Below are 18405 nucleotides of genomic sequence, written 5' to 3' on the forward strand. Positions count from 1 at the left end.
CTTTGTATATATTGTAAATATTGTAAATTTGTATATATTCCCCTGCATACCCTACATTGCTTTGTAAATATAAAGCTCCACTGCTTTGCTAATTCAGCTTGTGAGTTTTTTTTTCCCTTTCCCTTCAATTTTCTTTCCCTTTCCCTTACAAGGGGGAAGGGAGGAGGCTTCTTGGCCTTACCCTTCCACCCCACCACAGGTACAATGAAAACAGATTTCATTCTATATTCCTTTACATTAGCACATGGAAGAAAGACTTGCCTGAGGATTTAGGCAGTCTTGATTTTAATAATGATGTGAAAAGTAAGACCTGAACAGCCTCCTAATGCCAAATATTGATTCAGAGATGGGGCAGGGGGGAAGACCAAGATGGATCAGAATCATGAGAAGGAAAGTAATTGCAGATCAGAGAAAAATATATTTTTCATTTTCTCTGTCTGGATAAAGCAACTTTCCAACAGCTAGAAGAAGATCACTTGACACAGCCTTCCTTTCACACTAGGATGAGTATGGCATGGAAAAAGACACAACTACTAGCTTACAAGGCTATTTATAAGAACATTTCCTTTGATATTATCAAATGTTATAACCAAAAAGGTCACAACAGCCATGGAATCTATTCCAAAACTACTTTCTTTTTATACAATACATTAAGACAATTACTGAATAAGTCAACCCAGCCAGCATTACCTCAAGAAAACTGGAAGACACAGGGTCACAATACAGTATTGATTTCTGATGCTATATTGCTGACCCAGGACTCTTGACTTTGTGTGGGGTGTTGTGTTTGGGGTTTGTTGTTTGGTTGGTTTATTTTTTGTCTGTGTGTGGTTTTTTTTGTTTTGGGTTGGGTTTTTAAAAGATTTTCACAGGCCCACAGAATACCATGAAAACAAACAAAAAACAATGCATAAATATCTCCCTCAATCTGAGATAACCTAAACCAAAGATCTGTATGAGCAGTCATATCTTTCAATTTATTTCCAAGCACTTTTGTCATCCTTCAAATTCACCTATTTCAGTCTTTCAGAGTACTTAATGGGTAGCAAAATAATTTGAAACCCGTCTACTCTATCAAGACTATTGGTACAATCACAGATACCATACTAACACTTTTCAAAAGGGATTTTAAGACCTAGGGGAGGGTGGGGATAGTGGCAGGAAGCAAGTATAACCAATGTAGTTGCTCAGCTTTCTAGAGAACACAGCTTCATCTATTCATGCACTTCAAGAAAGTCAACGTGGAGCGCTGGCTAAAGCAAAAATTGTGACAAGCCAACAGATTGGTTAAATGCTTCATTAAAGAATAAAAGCAAGTAATAACAGCCATGTCTCATCCCAGAAACATTTAGCAACTGGAAGATGGCATTTCTTTTTCAGCATTAAGTCATGGTTTCTGTAAAGATCACAGTTCTATCATCATTTTAAGAAAGTTAAACCAAAATACTGTCACTGGCTCAATTAGTAACTGAATTAAGTACACAGCAAGACAAAAGGATCAGTATTTGAAATCTTTCTTCAACATGAATTTATTTCATTACTATGTCCTGTCAGAGCAATTAACTCTAAATGCATACTGATTATCATAGAATAATTTGAGTTGGAAGGGACATAAAGATCATCTAGTTCCAATCCCCTTGCCACGATCAGGAACAACTTCTACTAGACCTGGGTGCCCAAGGCCCCATCCAGCTTGGCTTTGAACACTTCCAGGGCAGGAGCTTCCACAGCTTCTTTGGGTAACCTGTTCCAGTGCCTCACCACACTCATGGTTTCTTCCTAACATCTAGTCTAAATTTAGATTCTTCCAGTTTGAAGCCATTACTCCTCATCTTTTAAAAAGTCCCTCTCCATCTATGTTCTAGGTGCCCTTCAAATACTGGAAGGCTGCTGTAAGATCTCTCTGGAGCCTTCTCTTCTCCAGGCTGAAGAACCCCCAAGTCTCTCAGCCTCTCTTCACAGGAGAGGTGCTCCAGTCCTCTGATGATCTTCATAGAGCTCCTCTGGACCTAGTCTAACACTCCCATGTCCTTCTTGTGTTGAGGGCTCTAGATCTGGACACAGCACTTTAGGTGGGGTATTCACCAGAGCAAAGGGGGAGAATCCCCTCCCTCAATCCACTGGCTATACTGCTTTGATGCAGCCCTGGATACAGTTGGCATTCTGGGCTGCAAGTGCAAACTCCTGACCAAGCTGTCAGCCTGTGGCTTGGACAGGTGCACTCTGCACTGGGTTAGGAATTGGCTGGAGGGCTGAGCCCAGAGAGTGGTGGTGAATGGTGCCACATCCAGCTGGCAGCCAGTCACTAGTGGTGTCCCCCAGGGATCAGTGCTGGGCCCCATCCTGTTCAATATCTTTATTGATGATCTGGATGAGGGCACTGAGTTGATCATCAGTGAATTGGCAGATGACACCAAGCTGGGAGCAGGTGTTGATCTGTTAAGAGGGTAGGAGAGCTCTGAAGAGGGACCATGACAGGCTGGACAGATGGGCAGAGTCCAACGGTATGAGATTTAACACATCCAGGTGCCGGGTTCTACACATTGGCCACAACAACCCCATGTGGCACTACAGGCTGGGGTCAGAGTGGCTGGAGAGCAGCCAGGCAGAGGGACCTGGGGGTACTGGTTGACGGCTGGCTGAACTGTGGTGAAGGCACATTATGCCCAGATACTGAATCTTGTCCCAGCATATGGGCAAGTTCCCCCTCCTCCAGGAGGAAGACAAAAGCCAAGGCATTAGCCAGGCTTGCACGCACCCAGCGCATGCAGTGCTCGTGCTGACACCAAGTATGGGCATAACTCTTGCTTCACACTTTCTATAGGCTGAAGCCAGTTGTTTATGAGAATGCCCATTGGTCAAGCCGAGCCTCGAAGAACCTATAAGTATCACCCCAGTTGGTAAACAAGTTGCCCCCTCATTCACTTTGTCTCTGTGCCTGCTCGAGAGAGTAACTCTCGAGCTGCAGCCTTTGCCATTGAGCTTATTGTTATTAGCTTCTGTTATACATGCACGCATACTGGAAGCGTCTGCATAGTGAAGCCACCCAGAGGGAGGACCTTCGCTGTTTCTGAGGAATCCAGCGTCACCACAGCCAGTCGTACCGACCGGGAGAGCCCACCGTGCCACCGGAGGACTGGACTGACCCCCGAGGGTAAGATTTGCCCAGTTGCCGGGGAGAAGGGACTTGATCGATACCGTGTCCACGTATGCCTAGCCCCGCCGTAGCGGGAGAGAAGCCGCCGAGTGCCGCTCTGAGCCCTGTGAAACTCAGGGAAGACTAAAGCATTGTTCGTGCCTATACTGCACCGAACCCGGGACCACTACGAGAGTCCTGCTGCTCCTTTAAGCTCAGTAAATGAGAATCCGCCGCCTAACGCAGCCGCATTCTCTCCCCGAAGCTGTTTGCATCAGCCCTGAGGACCGCTGTGGTTGGGCCGACCCCCATAGCTTTGCCTGCTGCCGCGTCGTCCGAGCCCACCTACCGGCCACTGTCGTCCCACCCTGCCGACTTCTGAGGGCCAATCCCACGGGTCGACCCCGAGCAGGAGCGATCCCTGTTGTCTGAAGGGAATCGAATATCTTCCACGTGCTTTCCATCCACTAGCACTCAGTTCAAAGTATCCGCGTCTAGCAGAGTAAGCGCTGATGCATAGAAAGATTGTAATATTGCTGTGTACAGCCAGAAGCCGCCCACGTCCCGCCATCTAGTGGCCAAGCGGCAGAACTGCACCCTTCATTATATAAATATAGAGATAGTCTGTAACTAGTTCAATTAAGTTATAATCACAACACTAAGCCACTTGTGGAATCTATTTCACGAACGTGCACTAGAACATGTATATAAGTTGGTGATTCATCGGTTATTAATAGTTTTATAATTAATAAAAATATTTTCATAATTAATATTTCCTATTAATAAATTTTATAACCTCTTCACCACATGAACATGAGCCTGCAGTGTGCCCAGGTGGCCAAGAAGGCCAATGGCATCCTGGCCTGCATTAAGAACAGTGTGGCCAGCAGGAGCAGGGAGGTCATTCTGCCCCTGTACACTGCACTGGTTAGGCCACACCTCGAGTCCTGTGTCCAGTTCTGGGCCCCTCAGTTTAGGAAGGATGTTGACTTGCTGGACTGTGTCCAGAGAAGGGCAACAAAGCTGGGGAGGGGTTTGAAGCATAAGCCCTATGAGGAGAAGCTGAGGGAGCTGGGATTGTTTAGCCTGGAGAAGAGAAGGTTCAGGGGAGACCTTATTGCTGTCTGCAACTACCTGAAGGGAGGTTGTAGCCAGGTGGGGGTTGGTCTCTTCTCCCAGGCAACCAGCACCAGAACAAGAGGACACAGTCTCAAGCTGTGCCAGGGGAGGTTTAGGCTGGATGTCAGGAAGAAATTCTTCACAGAAAGAGTGATTTGCTATTGGATTGTGCTGCCCAAGAGGTGGTGGAGTCACCATCACTGGAGATGTTTAGGAAGAGACTGGATGAGGCACTTGGTGCCATAGTTTAGTTGATTAGATGGTGTTGGGTGATAGGTTGGACTTGATGATCTCGAAGGTCTTTTCCAACCTGGTTAATTCTATTCAACTCTATTCTATTGCTAGGTCATCCTGAGTGTCTCATTAGGCAGCACTCTCTAAACTCCCTATGCAGGTCATGGAACTGCCTTGAAGGAGCTGTCACCTTCCAAGATCTTACTTCCCCAACTCCACAGTACTGTGACTTAAAAAAAAAATCCCAAACAAAGCAAACCAAGAAGTCCTTTCCCCCCACTTTAGCTGAATTATATAATAGAACTCTTCACCCTGTTTAAAATCTTCTAAGGAGTAATTACCAGCAAAATAGCACACATTTCTGCTAGGGTATGCCAATTTCATTTTTTCTGGAGCCAAATAATTTTCAGATCCCAGTCTTCTCTTGCTTCTCAAAGGTAGTAAGCAATTGTTTAACTATCTCAGATACAATAACACTGAAAACATCTCATTTCATACAGCTACACAAGCTTTCAAATAAATTATCCCATCACTTCCCTAAGATTAGCAGTCATCTAATGACTGACATAGTAACATAGCAGATCCAGTCAACAACCATCCCAGTGTTCTTGCAAAGTACTTAGCTTATCTTCACCTACAAGAAAATCTTCAGCTGTCAGAAAAATCAATTTGGTTTTAAGAGAAGCTCTTTGTTTTATATCATATAATTTAAGACTCCTGAAATTGTATCAAAATATCTCTGTATAATTACCTCTCCCATTCCCTGAGATTCTAGGGCAAGAGCTTGAAACTCATGATTCATCTCATCCACAGATCGAACCTGTAGGGGGGGAAAAAGAGTGATTCATTGGTCAAATGTATTTTCAAAAGCTGAGTTTGTTATAAACCAATGTAATGACCCATGCCAATATAACAACATGCAAGGAAAGAGACTAAAAATTTTTCATCTCTTTATGGATATCACTTGAAATGCAAACACTGAGCAATATAACATTTTCAACAAATGTAAAGGAAAGTCAAATTAAAGATATCAACATAGGTTGTCCTTTGGAAAGGAGCTGTTGCCCACGAGATAGCTGAGTACACTTAGCAGCAAATAAAAGCTCAGAAGACATGTTGCAATAGCTACAAGCAATGCATTGCTTTTAAAAACTAGTAACTGACTGAATTATCATAATTTCCCATGCTTTCTCCCAGGAAACAGCACTCTTCCTTCTCTGTGTTCTCTTTTTTTTGTTTGGTACAAACACAAAAAGTGCATCACTAAAGAAAGTTGCTGCTGTCACAAACCACCTCCTTTTTTACAGCATGCAGATCCAATGCACCAGGTGCATTCTTCCCTGCTCTTCAGAGTGATGTGCAGCAGGATAAAATGGTTAAGTCATTCCAGTTCAAAGTTAAAGTTTCCCTCCCAATACCAGTCTGCCAGAGAAGTTAATTTCATCTAGTAAATCATTCCATTTACATTACAAATAAAACAAAACCAAGTGACACCATGCAACTGACAACACATTAAGATCACATCTGAATAAAGAAATACTCAAATGCTTGGCAAAGAAACAATCTTGTGCTTTTAATATTCTGGCACAAACAACTTTTCCAATTCTTTCTTAGCATTGTAAAAGTGTTAATAACCTGTCAAGAGATGCTTTATTCTCAAAATACTGTTACTGCCATTTTAAGACATTAACTTCTGAGGTTGAGTAACTGTACTTTCAAGGAAGGTATTTCACAGCTCAATGAAATAGTCCCTCAAAAAGAAGAATATTTTAATTTAGATGGCTTCTGAAAGCAATTCCAAACAATTTCAGTGAGCTACTGAAAAATAAATTGTTTTACAGTGAACGATGGGGGTGGGGGGTGATTGTGTGTGCAAATTAGAACCCTGACCTTTTTTTTTCTAGTGATGCTGACATTTAAGTCAATTAGGTTGATTTTATTCTTTTAAAAACTGAAAGCAGTTTTCATGTATTCTTGAAAGAAGATAAAGTAACTTTCAAATTAATGAAAAAATACATTTATAATTTATACGAGGGGTTTTTTTTTATCAGCTCCAAGGGTTAATACCTTTGTGCATGCACATACTAAAATTCAACTGCGGAAGAGGAATTATTTAGGGGGGAAAAAAATCAGAAATTTAAGTATTGAAGACTTCTGAAAGTGGATATTGAAGTTCCTGGAGACAGAATTTCTTCTAGAGATGGCGGAGAGTTTATTACCTTACCCTAACGCAATGCCCATGCTGAAATCATGCAGTTTTATTTCAATTACAACCAAATAATAAGTTAGATACTCTCTAAAACAAAGCTTGTAGATAAAGCACACCAAACTATATTTATTATAAATACTACCCAAATCAGTGGCAAGAATCCACCATGTCTTTTGTGGGTTTAGTCATTTTTGCTTTTTGGGGGTGGGGGCTGTTGGTTGGAAGGGGTGGGTGGGTGGTGTTTGTTTGGAGGAATTTGGGTTTTTTGGATTGTTTTGTATTGGTGGTGGTTTTGTGGTTTGGCTTTTTTTGGTGCCAATTCCAAATGCTTCACACATGCCACCCCCTCCCCCCCGCCAGTCCAGTAAAGTTCAAAACCACGGCTATGCACACTTCCAAGATTCTAAGAAAAGACAATCCAAGAATCAGAGTAACAGCACAGCTTACTCCTGTTTTTCTGTTCCCATCCCAAACAGCAGCCCACAAAATCCTGTCCCATATATCATGTGTCCAGTTCTGGGCCTCTCAATTTAAGAAGGACATTGAGACTCTTGAACGTGTCAAGAGAAGGGCAATGAGGCTGGGGAGAGGACACAGTCTCAACCTGCACCAGGGGAAGTTTAGGCTTGAGGTGAGGAGAAAGTTCTTCACAGAGGGAGTTGTTAGCCATTGGAATGGGCTGCCCAGGGAGGTGGTGGAGTCACCATCCCTGGAGATGTTCAAGAGGAGACAGGATATGGCACTTGGTGCCATGGTTTAGTAGTCGTGAGGTCTTGGGTGACAGGTTGGACTCGATGACCTTTGAGGTCTTTTCCAACCTTATTGATTCTATGAATACATTTTTCATAGATCATTTTATGGACTGGAGAAAATACAAGCAGCACTAAAGTTTTCAGATGATCTGCTTTCTGCAGTGCTAGCCCTATCGCTACAACAGAAGGAAACATCCAGAGCAACAATCACACTACATGCCCTACATACAAAGTGGCCTCCCAAAAGGAAAACCTTTGGTAAGGATCATCTGCATCTCTGGGAAGTTTTATTTTCTCCAACCCAATGCCAATATTCATCTAATTCATAAGCTCCAGAAATAAACAATCTACCCCTTTCTTATACCACATTATTCATTACATTTAAAAAAAAAAAAAAAATAATCTATTTTTAGTCATTCGGTCATCGGGACTAACTCATAAATAAAAAAGAGGCCTATGAAATACAGTGCTCAACATTTACACTTTTTTCCTGGTTAAAGAAGTTCCTTGTTGTTCTGTTTGGTTGGGTTTTCATTTTGTTTTCTCAGAATCACTCTGAAGACTCCTATTTCTCCATTTACCACCTACCTGCTTTGGGGATTAGTTGCTCGAGTTAATCTTAGTTTTCAGGCATTGAACCCCAATAAGCCTGGCAATGGTTTCCTCACACACTACCGTTAAATAGATAGGACAGCTTAATTGTACCCATGAACTTTTCCTCTTAGAAATAATGACAGATAATTCAGAAACTGGATGCAACATGCCAGCATTTGTTAGTCCGCTTTTCATCAAAGCATTAGGAAAGACATTTTAACACTCAGGAAAAAAAAAATTGTATTTTTTTAGTAGACTATTTCATCCTAGATTTTATACTCTTTTCCTCTCCTCCCCCTAAAATTTACAAAATAATTTTAAATCTAAAGGCCTATGCAAAAGCCTTTGTTTCTCAATACTCCTAGTAAGAGTAATCTCACTTCTACTGTACTTTCACTACTACTGCACAGTATGTCCACAAGACAATTGTCAATCATGAATGCTGCAATGTTTAACCCATAAACTGAGTTCATGACAGTTAAGCACATCTAACCAGCTACCAATGAATGAACAGGACAGTCCATACATCTTTCCCACAAAGGCTTCTACAACTTTTGTAATTCAGAAGTTTTCTTTAAAAGACGTAACTTTTTTTGAGCATAGCAGATAATAACACAACTGTAGACTTAACCAAGGATTCCAAACTGGAGCATTCCAAGCTCCTTAGGCAATTCAAATAAGATGTTAGGCATTTCTGACAAAACAGTTAAGCAACCAACTTTAAGTCTTAATACACATTTACATGGCTATAGTCTCAAAAGCATAACAATTTCCCCTCAATAAATAGCAATTTTTATTGCATTAAAATACAGTGTTTTAAAATCAACTCAAGTTTTTTCCAACTTGAACTGCAAGCAAGGGCAGTTCAATCTGTATTTTAGGCTTCTTAACTCATACTCTGAGATCAAGCTACACTTTTGCACTATATGACCCATAATACATTCAAATGTTCTACAAAAAACACAAATTTAGTTTGTCAATTCAGTTGTCCAGTCACTCTGGCTCTTTATGATTTAGTTCCATTTCCTTGTGAACTTTGTACTTTTGAGAAGGAATTCTACCAGTGCAACAATGAAAAAAAAGAAACAGAAGATTTCAAGGTAAGGTTTCTGCAGCATTTATTAAGGGAAAAAAAACCCAACTACTAACTATGCTCAGCAAAAACACCTGCTGAAAAGAAGCAAGGTGATCAGAAAAGCTGACACAACACAATGTTTTCCTTGCTGCCTTTCCAGATGGAGTATCAGTAATCTGGAAGCATGCACTTAGGAGAAAGGGAAAAAACAATAAATCTATATATACACATATACACACACACATAAATATATAAAAATTACAGCATCCCACAAATACTGCCAAGTTTGGAAATTACAGATCTACTTGCAACAGACCACAGAAAGCAAGCACAACAGGGCATAACCTCCCCACGAAGAAAAGCACTGGAAAATTGTGGTGTGTTGACGTTTTCCCCCGGCATTAACTTTGCCACATCTTGCTGCTTATTTGAGAGCTACATGATGGTTCAATGGACTAACAAAATTTTGGATACTGTTTCCCATAATGGAACAAAACATGCTTTAGGAAACAGGTAATTGCACTCACTCCTCTAGAACACAAATTCTTACACCACATTAGAAATTTATGTCTTCCCACAAGTTCAAGCATTACCTAAAGACTGGCCAGAACTGTTAGTGCAGGTGTTTCTATACTTACTGTCAGGTGTCCTCAAGCTCAGGATTTTAATCCCTAAAATCCAACACTGGCAGAACTATCAGCCTCACATAAGTTACTAATAATGTGTCTGTATTGTGTTTGCTCCACTTCAAGAGCTCAACTGACATATTCCAACCTAAGTAGGGCATGTAGTTTAAACTTAGCAGGCTTCTCAAATTCAAATGTAAGAAATTATCCACTCAAGAGTTTCTAAGAAATACAGAGGAAATCAGGGTGACATGTTGCAGAAGTAAAGTAAAAGTCTAGAAGAGACAGCTGACTACATAATTATACAAAACAGAAGAAAAATCCCATTAAAAACTTGCCCCATTAGAGGTTTATTTAAACAGGAAATTATAAAAAAAATAAAATAATTAAAACAGTTGATTAAAAGACTATTTACCCACACACTATTTAGCTTATTATTTAAATGAGCAATCCTTTCTATAAAAGGGTTGACTGCTCATTTACTGTTTGTAAATCAAGCTGAAGAACAGTCTTTCATAAAAGAAAATCTATAGGTTTAATCTTCAACGTGAAATAGTTTAGGTGTAAATCCCATCTAGTCTGTTGAGACTCTTAATCTTCCCACTACTCTACTCATGTATGTATATTATTCTGCATCTCTCACCTCAACATTCCTGCATAAATATATCACAAACAATAAAGAAGATGCTAACATATTCAGAAGCTTGAAAACAAAGTTATGAAAAACTCTGAATTGCAGTTCTTGTCTGAACACGCTTTTTTAAAAATTGCTGTCAATTACTTAATATATACACATAACTAATCTCTTCTAATTTCAAGTATCTGCACTTTTCTAGTTAAGCCTGTCAGTCAGCATCACCTCCCTATAACAGTGCTACTGGTGACATAACAGAAGTTAAAAGGAATTCATGAGACAAATTTCTAACCATCATTGTTCCACACTGTAGTGAAAGGGTTTGTCAGCAGTAACACCACACAGCTACTTCTATAATGAAGTTTGACACTAATTTGCTGCATAGCTGTTTTGAGACACCAGCCTTCACTACTTCATTACCTCTCATTAAAAAAAACCAAAACAAACCCCTTTACTTACTAGGTTTAAAAACTTTGAAAACTTGAGTGCTTTCTAGGCAATATGCTATTTTTTAAAAAGGCTTAAAACTTTGCCTTTTTCTGAATATGAAAGTCTGTAAAATCCCCAAATTTATCTACTCACAAACAGGAACTAGGAACAATTTATCTCAACGCATACTGCAATGATTAATGCAACATTTAACTTTCATTCTAATAGTCAACAAGCCTTTCTTAAATGTGTATAAAAAAATTTTGAACAATAGGAATGTACAGGCCTAGAATCAAGTAAAAATCACCATAAATTAACTTTCCACATTGCAATCAAGACTGTTTTTACTGATGCGTTTTCTCTAGATACTTAAATTGTTTTTACTTTTCTTTTCCCCCTTCACACTTGAAAAGTGAAAAAACAAGCTTTTATTTTTTGTTTCAAAAATTATGTATGTTTATACTACTTTAAAAGAATGTAACTTTAAGCAATCCCATGGAACATAATTGATTTCTAAGCAATGTAAGTTATACCAAGAAAGGCATTTTGCACATATGTATATGTACATCCACACCTCCCCCTCATTAAAAGGAAATTACAAAAATCACTCAATTTCTAGGAAACTATTTTGTGTTATTACAGAACTGGTATCACTAAAGTTCCTCCCACCCCCAGCAATTCTAAATATATAGAAAACCCCTTCCTCAGACAATTTACTTTCTTTTTCTTTATTCCTGAATGTAGTAGATGTGTTTACCATGCCATTCATTTTCCAAGCATGCTAGATGCAAAAACTGAAGTTCCACCAGTCATTCTCCTGCCTAGAAGTTTCTAGCATCATGACTTCTCCCTTACTAGTCCAGTACACTTCTAACAAGCTCTGTTGTTTAGCTGTGGTTTCTTTTTAAAATTCTCCTCCAGCAGGCAAGGCAAAACCAGGGAACTCCAACAGTGTGACCTTATTGAACTGGTTGCTAAAATCAGAGATGAAGCCATGGAACCACCTAGTCTTAAGGCAATGAACTCAATCACAAGAAGTACAAAAAAGAAATTCAGAAGTTTTAGATGTCTCACTCCACTACAAATAACTAGTAGTTCCAAGAAAGCTGCTGATAAAGGGCACCACTTCTCTGTATCACCAGCACAAAATGCCAGTCAAAAAAAAGTTTCAAATATATGCCAGTCTGTCTCAAAAGCTGCCTTGATTCTTTGAACCTTTAAACAGTGAAAAACCTCAAGGACAACCAGAAAACTGTAGAGAGTGCTTCTTTTAATATATTTTAGAAGAATTACTATAGGGAAGCATGTATGTTTTCTACTTTGTCTACAGCAGGGGAATGCACACTTAAAGAAACTGCTGCTATCAATTTTTTCAAATGTCTTCCAAAAACATTCTCCTTGAATAATGTGTATTTAAACTAACCATAGATTTCCACAATTGCCTAAAAGATGAAAAAAAAACCCTGAAAACTATAAAACAAGCTAGAGAGACTACTTCTAATTCAATAAAGCTCATTTCTAATTCAGTAAGAGCAGCAGCTTAGCCATGGACATTAGTATATCATTAAATGTTGGCCAGCACAATTCTTCAAAGGAACTGAAAAAAGTTTAAAATGACACTAAAGACTTTATACTGATGATAATTAAGCTACTGGAAATAAAGTTGGCTGTTTACAATTCAAATTCAAGTCAGGGTCATCGTCATAGGAGACTCCCTACTGAAGGGAACAGAGGGCCCAATATGCAGGCCAGACCCATTTCATAGAGAGGTCTGCTGCCTCCCTGGTGCCCAAGTAAAAGACGTTGTAGATAGAATTCCCAACCTCGTGAGTCCTTCAGACTACTACCCACTGCTGGTCTTTCAGGTGGGCAGTGACGATGTAACAATGAGAGGCTCACAATCTATTAAAAAAGACTTCAGAACCTTAGGGCAAATGCTAAAGGGATCAGGGGCTCAAGTCATGTTCTCTGCCATCCCTCTAACGTCAGCAATGGATGAGGACACACTGAGGATGCGCCGACAGATCAATTCATGGCTCAGGGGCTGGTGCCATCAACAGGGCTTTGGGTTCCACAATCATGGACTGGTTTTCAAGGCACCAGAGCTGAAAACAACTCATGGGACACACTTGTCCCAGAGGGGGAAAAGAATCCTGGGGCAGGAATTGGCAGGGCTCATTGATAGGGCTTTAAACTAGATTTGAAGGGGGAAGCGGTTAATAGTCTCCTGCTGGCTGGTGACAAACAGAGGGGCAGCTCACCAGCAGTAGAGAGAAGGAGAGCTGGTAAGGGCTCTCAACTTGCTACCCTGAGGCAAGCCACAAATGATCCACCAGGACATTCTGTGGAAACCGAGGGGATTTGGCACAAGAGCAGGACAGGGCCAGCCCAGCTGAAGTGCTTCTATGCGAATGCGCGCAGCTTGGGCAACAAACAGGATGAGTTAAGGGCCACTGTGCTGCTGGGATGCCACGACATAGTGGCTGTTACTGAAACTTGGTGGGATGAATCCCATGACTGGGATGTAGGGATAGATGGGTATAAACTCTTTAGGAAGGATAGGCAAAGAAGGAGAGGAGGAGGTGTTGCCCTCTATGTCAATAGCCAGTTGGAATCAGTGGAGCTCCAACTGGGGAGGGATGATAAGCTAGTTGAGAGCGTATGGGTCAAAATTAAAGGCAGGACAGGGGAAGGAGATATTACTGTGGGGGTCTCCTACAGGCCACCTGACCAGCAGATCCAAGCAGATGAGGCCCTCCATAGGCAAATAGAAGCAGCTTCCAGGTCACAAGCCCTGGTCCTCATGGGTGATTTCAACCACCCGGACATCTGCTGGAGGGACAACACAGCAAGGCACCAGCAATCCAGGATGTTGCTGGACCGCATAGAAGACAACTTCCTCCTCCAAATGGTAGAGGAACCAACAAGAAATGGTGCTATGCTGGACCTTGTTCTCACCAACAGGGAAGGGCTGGTAAGCAATGTGAGGCTCCTAGACGGCCTTGGCTGCAGTGACCATGAAACAGTTGAATTTAACATCCTCAGGGCAATCAGGAGGAAGTATTCCAAGCTCACGACCCTAGACTTCAGGCGTGCAGATTTTGATCGCTTCAGGGATCTGATAGCCAAAGTGTCGTGGGACAAAGCCCTGGAGGGAAGAGGGACCCAGGACATAGTTTCATAGTTTCATTCAGGGTTGGAAGGGACCACAAGGATCATCTAGTTCCAACCCCCCTGCCATGGGCAGGGACACCCCACACTAGAGCAGGCTGGACAGAGCCTCATCCAGCCTGCTCTTAAACACCCCCAGGGACGGGGCCTCGACCACCTCCCTGGACAACCCATTCCAGGGTTTCACCACTCTCATGGTGAAGAACCTCCTCCTCACATCCAGCCTGACAGCTGGTCAGTATTCAAGGACCACCTCCTCTGTGTCCAGGAGCTCTGTGTACCAACAAAGAGAAAAGCAGGTAAGAATGCTAGGAGGCCTGCCTGGATGGGCAAGGAGCTACTGGACACACTATTACTTAAAAGGAAACTCTACAGGAAGTGGAGGGAAGGACAGGTAGAACAGGGGGTATATAAGGAAGCTGCCCGAGCAGCTAGAGTCCTGGTTAGGAAAGCCAAAGCAGAGTTTGAATTGAATCTAGCCAGGGAGATTAAAGGGAATACTAAGAACTTCTACAGGTATATTAATGGGAAGAAGACGACTAGGGAAGGTGTGGGCCCCCTCAGAAAGGAAAATGGTGACATGGCCACAAGTGATGAGGAAAAGGATGAGGTTCTTAATAACTTCTTTACCTCAGTCATCACTGCAAGGGCCTCTAGCCACACTCCTGATGTTATGGAAGTCAAAGCCAGGGACGGGGAGGAAGAACTGCCCATTGTAAGTGCAGATCAGGTTCGTGATCATCTGAAGAACCTGAAAGTGTTCAAGTCCATGGGACCCGACGGGTTACACCCACGGGTACTCAGAGAACTGGCAGATGAGGTTGCTAAACCCCTCACTATTATATTTCAAAAGTCATGGCAATCTGGTGAAGTCCCCACAGACTGGAAAAGGGGAAACATTGCCCCCATCTTCAAAAAGGGCAAGAAGGAGGAACCAGGGAACTACAGGCCAGTCAGTCTCACCTCTGTGCCTGGAAAGATCATGGAGCAGATCCTCCTGGAGTCACTACTCGCTCAAAAGAATAGTGAAGAGGTGATTGGGAGCAGTCAGCATGGCTTTGCCAAGGGCAAATCCTGCCTGACCAACCTGGTGGCCTTCTATGAGAAGGTGACAAAATTAATAGATGAGGGGCGAGCAACTGATGTCGTTTACCTGGACCTGAGCAAAGCCTTCGACACTGTCCCGCACCACATCCTGGTCTCCAAACTGGTGACACATGGGTTTGATGGGTGGACCACTAGATGGATAAGGAACTGGCTTGATGGCCACACCCAAAGAGTGGCTGTCAATGGCTCCATGTCCCAGTGGAGGCCAGTGACAAGCGGAGTCCCTCAGGGATCAGTCCTGGGACCTGTCTTATTCAACATCTTTGTGGGGGACATGGACAGTGGCATTGAGTGCACCCTCAGCAAGTTTGCTGATGACACCAAGCTGTGTGGTGCAGCAGACACGCTGGAGGGAAGGGAGGCCATCCAGAGGGACCTTGACAGGCTGGAGAGGTGGGCACGAGCCAACCTCATGAAGTTCAATAAGAGCAAGTGCAGGGTCCTGCATCTGGGTCGAGGCAATCCCAGGCACAAATACAGGCTGGGCAGTGACTGGCTGGAAAGTAGCCCTGAAGAGAGAGACTTGGGGGTGCTGGTGGACAAAAAGCTCAACATGAGCTCTCAGTGTGCACTTGCAGCCCGCAAAGCCAATCAGATCCTGGGCTGCATCAGGAGAAGTGAGGCTAGCAGGTCGAGGGAGGTGATCCTCCCCCTCTACTCAGCCCTGGTGAGACCCCACCTGGAGTACTGTGTCCAGTTCTGGAGCCCCTATTACAAGAGGGATGTGGAGGTGCTGGAGCGTGTCCAGAGAAGGGCCACAAGGATGATCAGGAGGCTGGAGCACCTCTCCTATGAGGACAGACTGAAAGAGTTGGGGCTGTTCAGTCTGCAGAAGAGAAGACTCCGAGGTGACCTAATTGTGGCCTTCCAGTATCTGAAGGGGGCCTACAGGAAGGCTGGGGAAGGACTTCTCAGGATCTCAGGTAGTGATAGGACTAGGGGGAATGGAATGAAGCTGGAGGTGGGGAGTGTGGTGGGTTTGGAAGGGGTAAGACCAAGAAGCCTCCTCCCTTCCCCCTTGTAAAGTAAAAGGGAAAAAAAATTGAAGGGAAAGAAAAAAAAAACCTCACAAGCTGAATTAGCAAAGCAGTGGAGCTATATTTACAAAGCAACGTAGGGAATGCAGGGGATTATTTACAAATTTACAATATCTACAATATATACAAAGATATACAACAGAGTAACACAGAAATGAGAGTGACCCCCTCGGCAGAGAGGGGTTCCCCACCTCCGCTCTCCCCTCTCTCCCCCCCCTTTCCCCAGAGTGGGATAGAAAGAGAAAGAAAAGAGAGGAAAAAAAAGTTAGAAGCAGTTCGTGTTAATTGGAAGGGAGTTAATATACCGGCCTTTATCTATCTTCAAGGCCGAGGCCTTGGCAGAAAGCCCAGCACAGAGACAGAGAGCGGCCGCACCGTGGAAAGGCGGAAGCAAGACTGAAGATAAGGTGCCGGAGTGCCCAGTATAGTCCCAGCTCAGAAGGTGCTTCCTCCCACTCGTCCAATGAAATTAGTTTAGACTATTCCTTCCGTTTACCAGCTTCCGTCCACCATATTCCCTTTCTTAAGGGGGCAATGTCAACCGGCCACAGTCCACCCCTACTAAACAATTTCATTGGCTGTTCATACTGTCCATCCAATCCAAAACGATATTTACAGTTCGTGAGTAAAGTTCATAGTCCATTCCGGCTATGCTCAGATGTAGATGATTCAAAAGTCCAAGAAAATCAGAAAATGAGAAAAATGGAAAACAGTTCATTTCTTCACCGACGAAGCGAAGAAAAGGGAAACAGGGAATCTCAGGGTCTCTTAGTTGACTCAGGGCTCTCAGGGTTCGTGCACCGTAGATTCCTCGTTGATTCTTCCTTTGGACGCGATGTAGCTGTACAGCAGTTTGAAATTAACCTCTTTCAGCTAAAGTTAAATTTCTTTGTGGAACACACTGAATTTCACCATTCTCTTGCATTACCCAATAAGTGTGACCCGGACCTTCAGCTGAAACCACCCCTCGGACAGGTTTAGCCTCTCCTGAGGGCGAAAATACCCAAACAGTTTTACCTAACAGATTCTTTTCTCTAACAACAGGAACTCTATCACCTTCTACTTTCCGTAACAAATCTGAAAGTGCAGGTCCAGCTCGGTTCACTGAACCTCTACTATTTACCAGCCAGGTTGCTTGTGCTAAATGTTTTTCCCATTTTTTTAGAGATCCACCTCCCATGGCTTTGAGAGTGGTCTTCAACAAACCGTTGTAGCGTTCAATCTTCCCTGAAGCTGGTGCATAGTAGGGAATGTGGAATATCCACTCAATACCGTGCTCTTTTGCCCAGTTCTTTACAAGGTTGTTCTTGAAATGAGTCCCGTTGTCTGACTCAATCCTCTCTGGAGTTCCGTGTCTCCACAGGATTTGTCTCTCCAGACCGAGAATGGTGTTGCGTGCAGTTGCATGTGGAACTGGATAAGTTTCCAACCATCCAGTGTTTGCCTCTACCATAGTAAGCACGTATTGCTTACCAAAACGAGAACGTGGTAGAGTGATGTAGTCAATCTGCCAAGCTTCACCATACTTGTACTTGGACCATCTGTCACCATACCACAAGGGCTTAAGTCGTTTTGCCTGCTTAATAGCAGCACAAATGTCACAGTCATGGATGACTTGTGTGATAGCATCCATGGAAATGTCTATGGATCTGTCACGAGCCCATTGGTATGTTGCATCTCTGCCTTGATGTCCTGACGAATCATGAGCCCACCGAGCTAAGAATATCTCACCTCGGTGTTTCCAGTCGAGATCAAGATTAGAGTCCATGTCTACTTGAGAAACTCTTGCAGCTAGATCTGCCTGATGGTTGTGTTGCTGTTCCTCAGTAGCTTGGCTCTTAGGAATGTGAGCATCGATGTGTCTCACTTTCACTGGAATTCTCTCGATTCGATCAGCAATGTCCTGCCACAGGTTGGCTGCCCAAATGGGTTTTCCTTTCCTCTGCCAACCACTTTTCTTCCAGTTCTTTAGCCAACCCCATAGAGCATTGGCTACCATCCATGAGTCGGTGTAGAGATAAAGCTTTGGCCATCTCTCACGTTCAGCCACGTCGAGAGCTAGCTGGACAGCTTTTACCTCTGCGAACTGACTGGATTCTCCTTCTCCATCTTTCGCCTCTGCAACTCGGCGTGTTGGACTCCACACTGCAGACTTCCACCTTCGCTTCTTTCCAACAAGATGACAGGAACCGTCTGTGAACAAAGCATATTTCTTTTCATCATCAGAGAGGTCATTGTAAGGAGGAGCTTCCTCAGCACGAGTTACTTTCTCCTCTGGAGGT

General features: G+C 42.9%; 1 protein-coding gene across 8 annotated transcripts in view; it reads right to left on the reverse strand.

The window, feature by feature from the left end:
• The window catches only part of PUM2 (pumilio RNA binding family member 2), a 124750-nt gene that overhangs the window by 79579 nt on the left and 26766 nt on the right, over positions 1-18405 (reverse strand). For all 8 annotated transcript variants that reach the window (XM_068161323.1, XM_068161322.1, XM_068161320.1 and 5 more), the window contains one exon: positions 5241-5309. In XM_068161323.1, coding sequence (XP_068017424.1) covers positions 5241-5291 — 51 coding nt within the window. In that variant the 5' untranslated portion in view covers positions 5292-5309. The remainder of the gene's footprint in view (positions 1-5240; positions 5310-18405) is intronic.

This window comes from Melanerpes formicivorus, unplaced genomic scaffold (assembly GCF_026170545.1).
Source record: "Melanerpes formicivorus ecotype bairdi unplaced genomic scaffold, bMelFor1.0.p_v2 SCAF_57, whole genome shotgun sequence".
Lineage (NCBI taxonomy): Eukaryota > Metazoa > Chordata > Aves > Piciformes > Picidae > Melanerpes > Melanerpes formicivorus.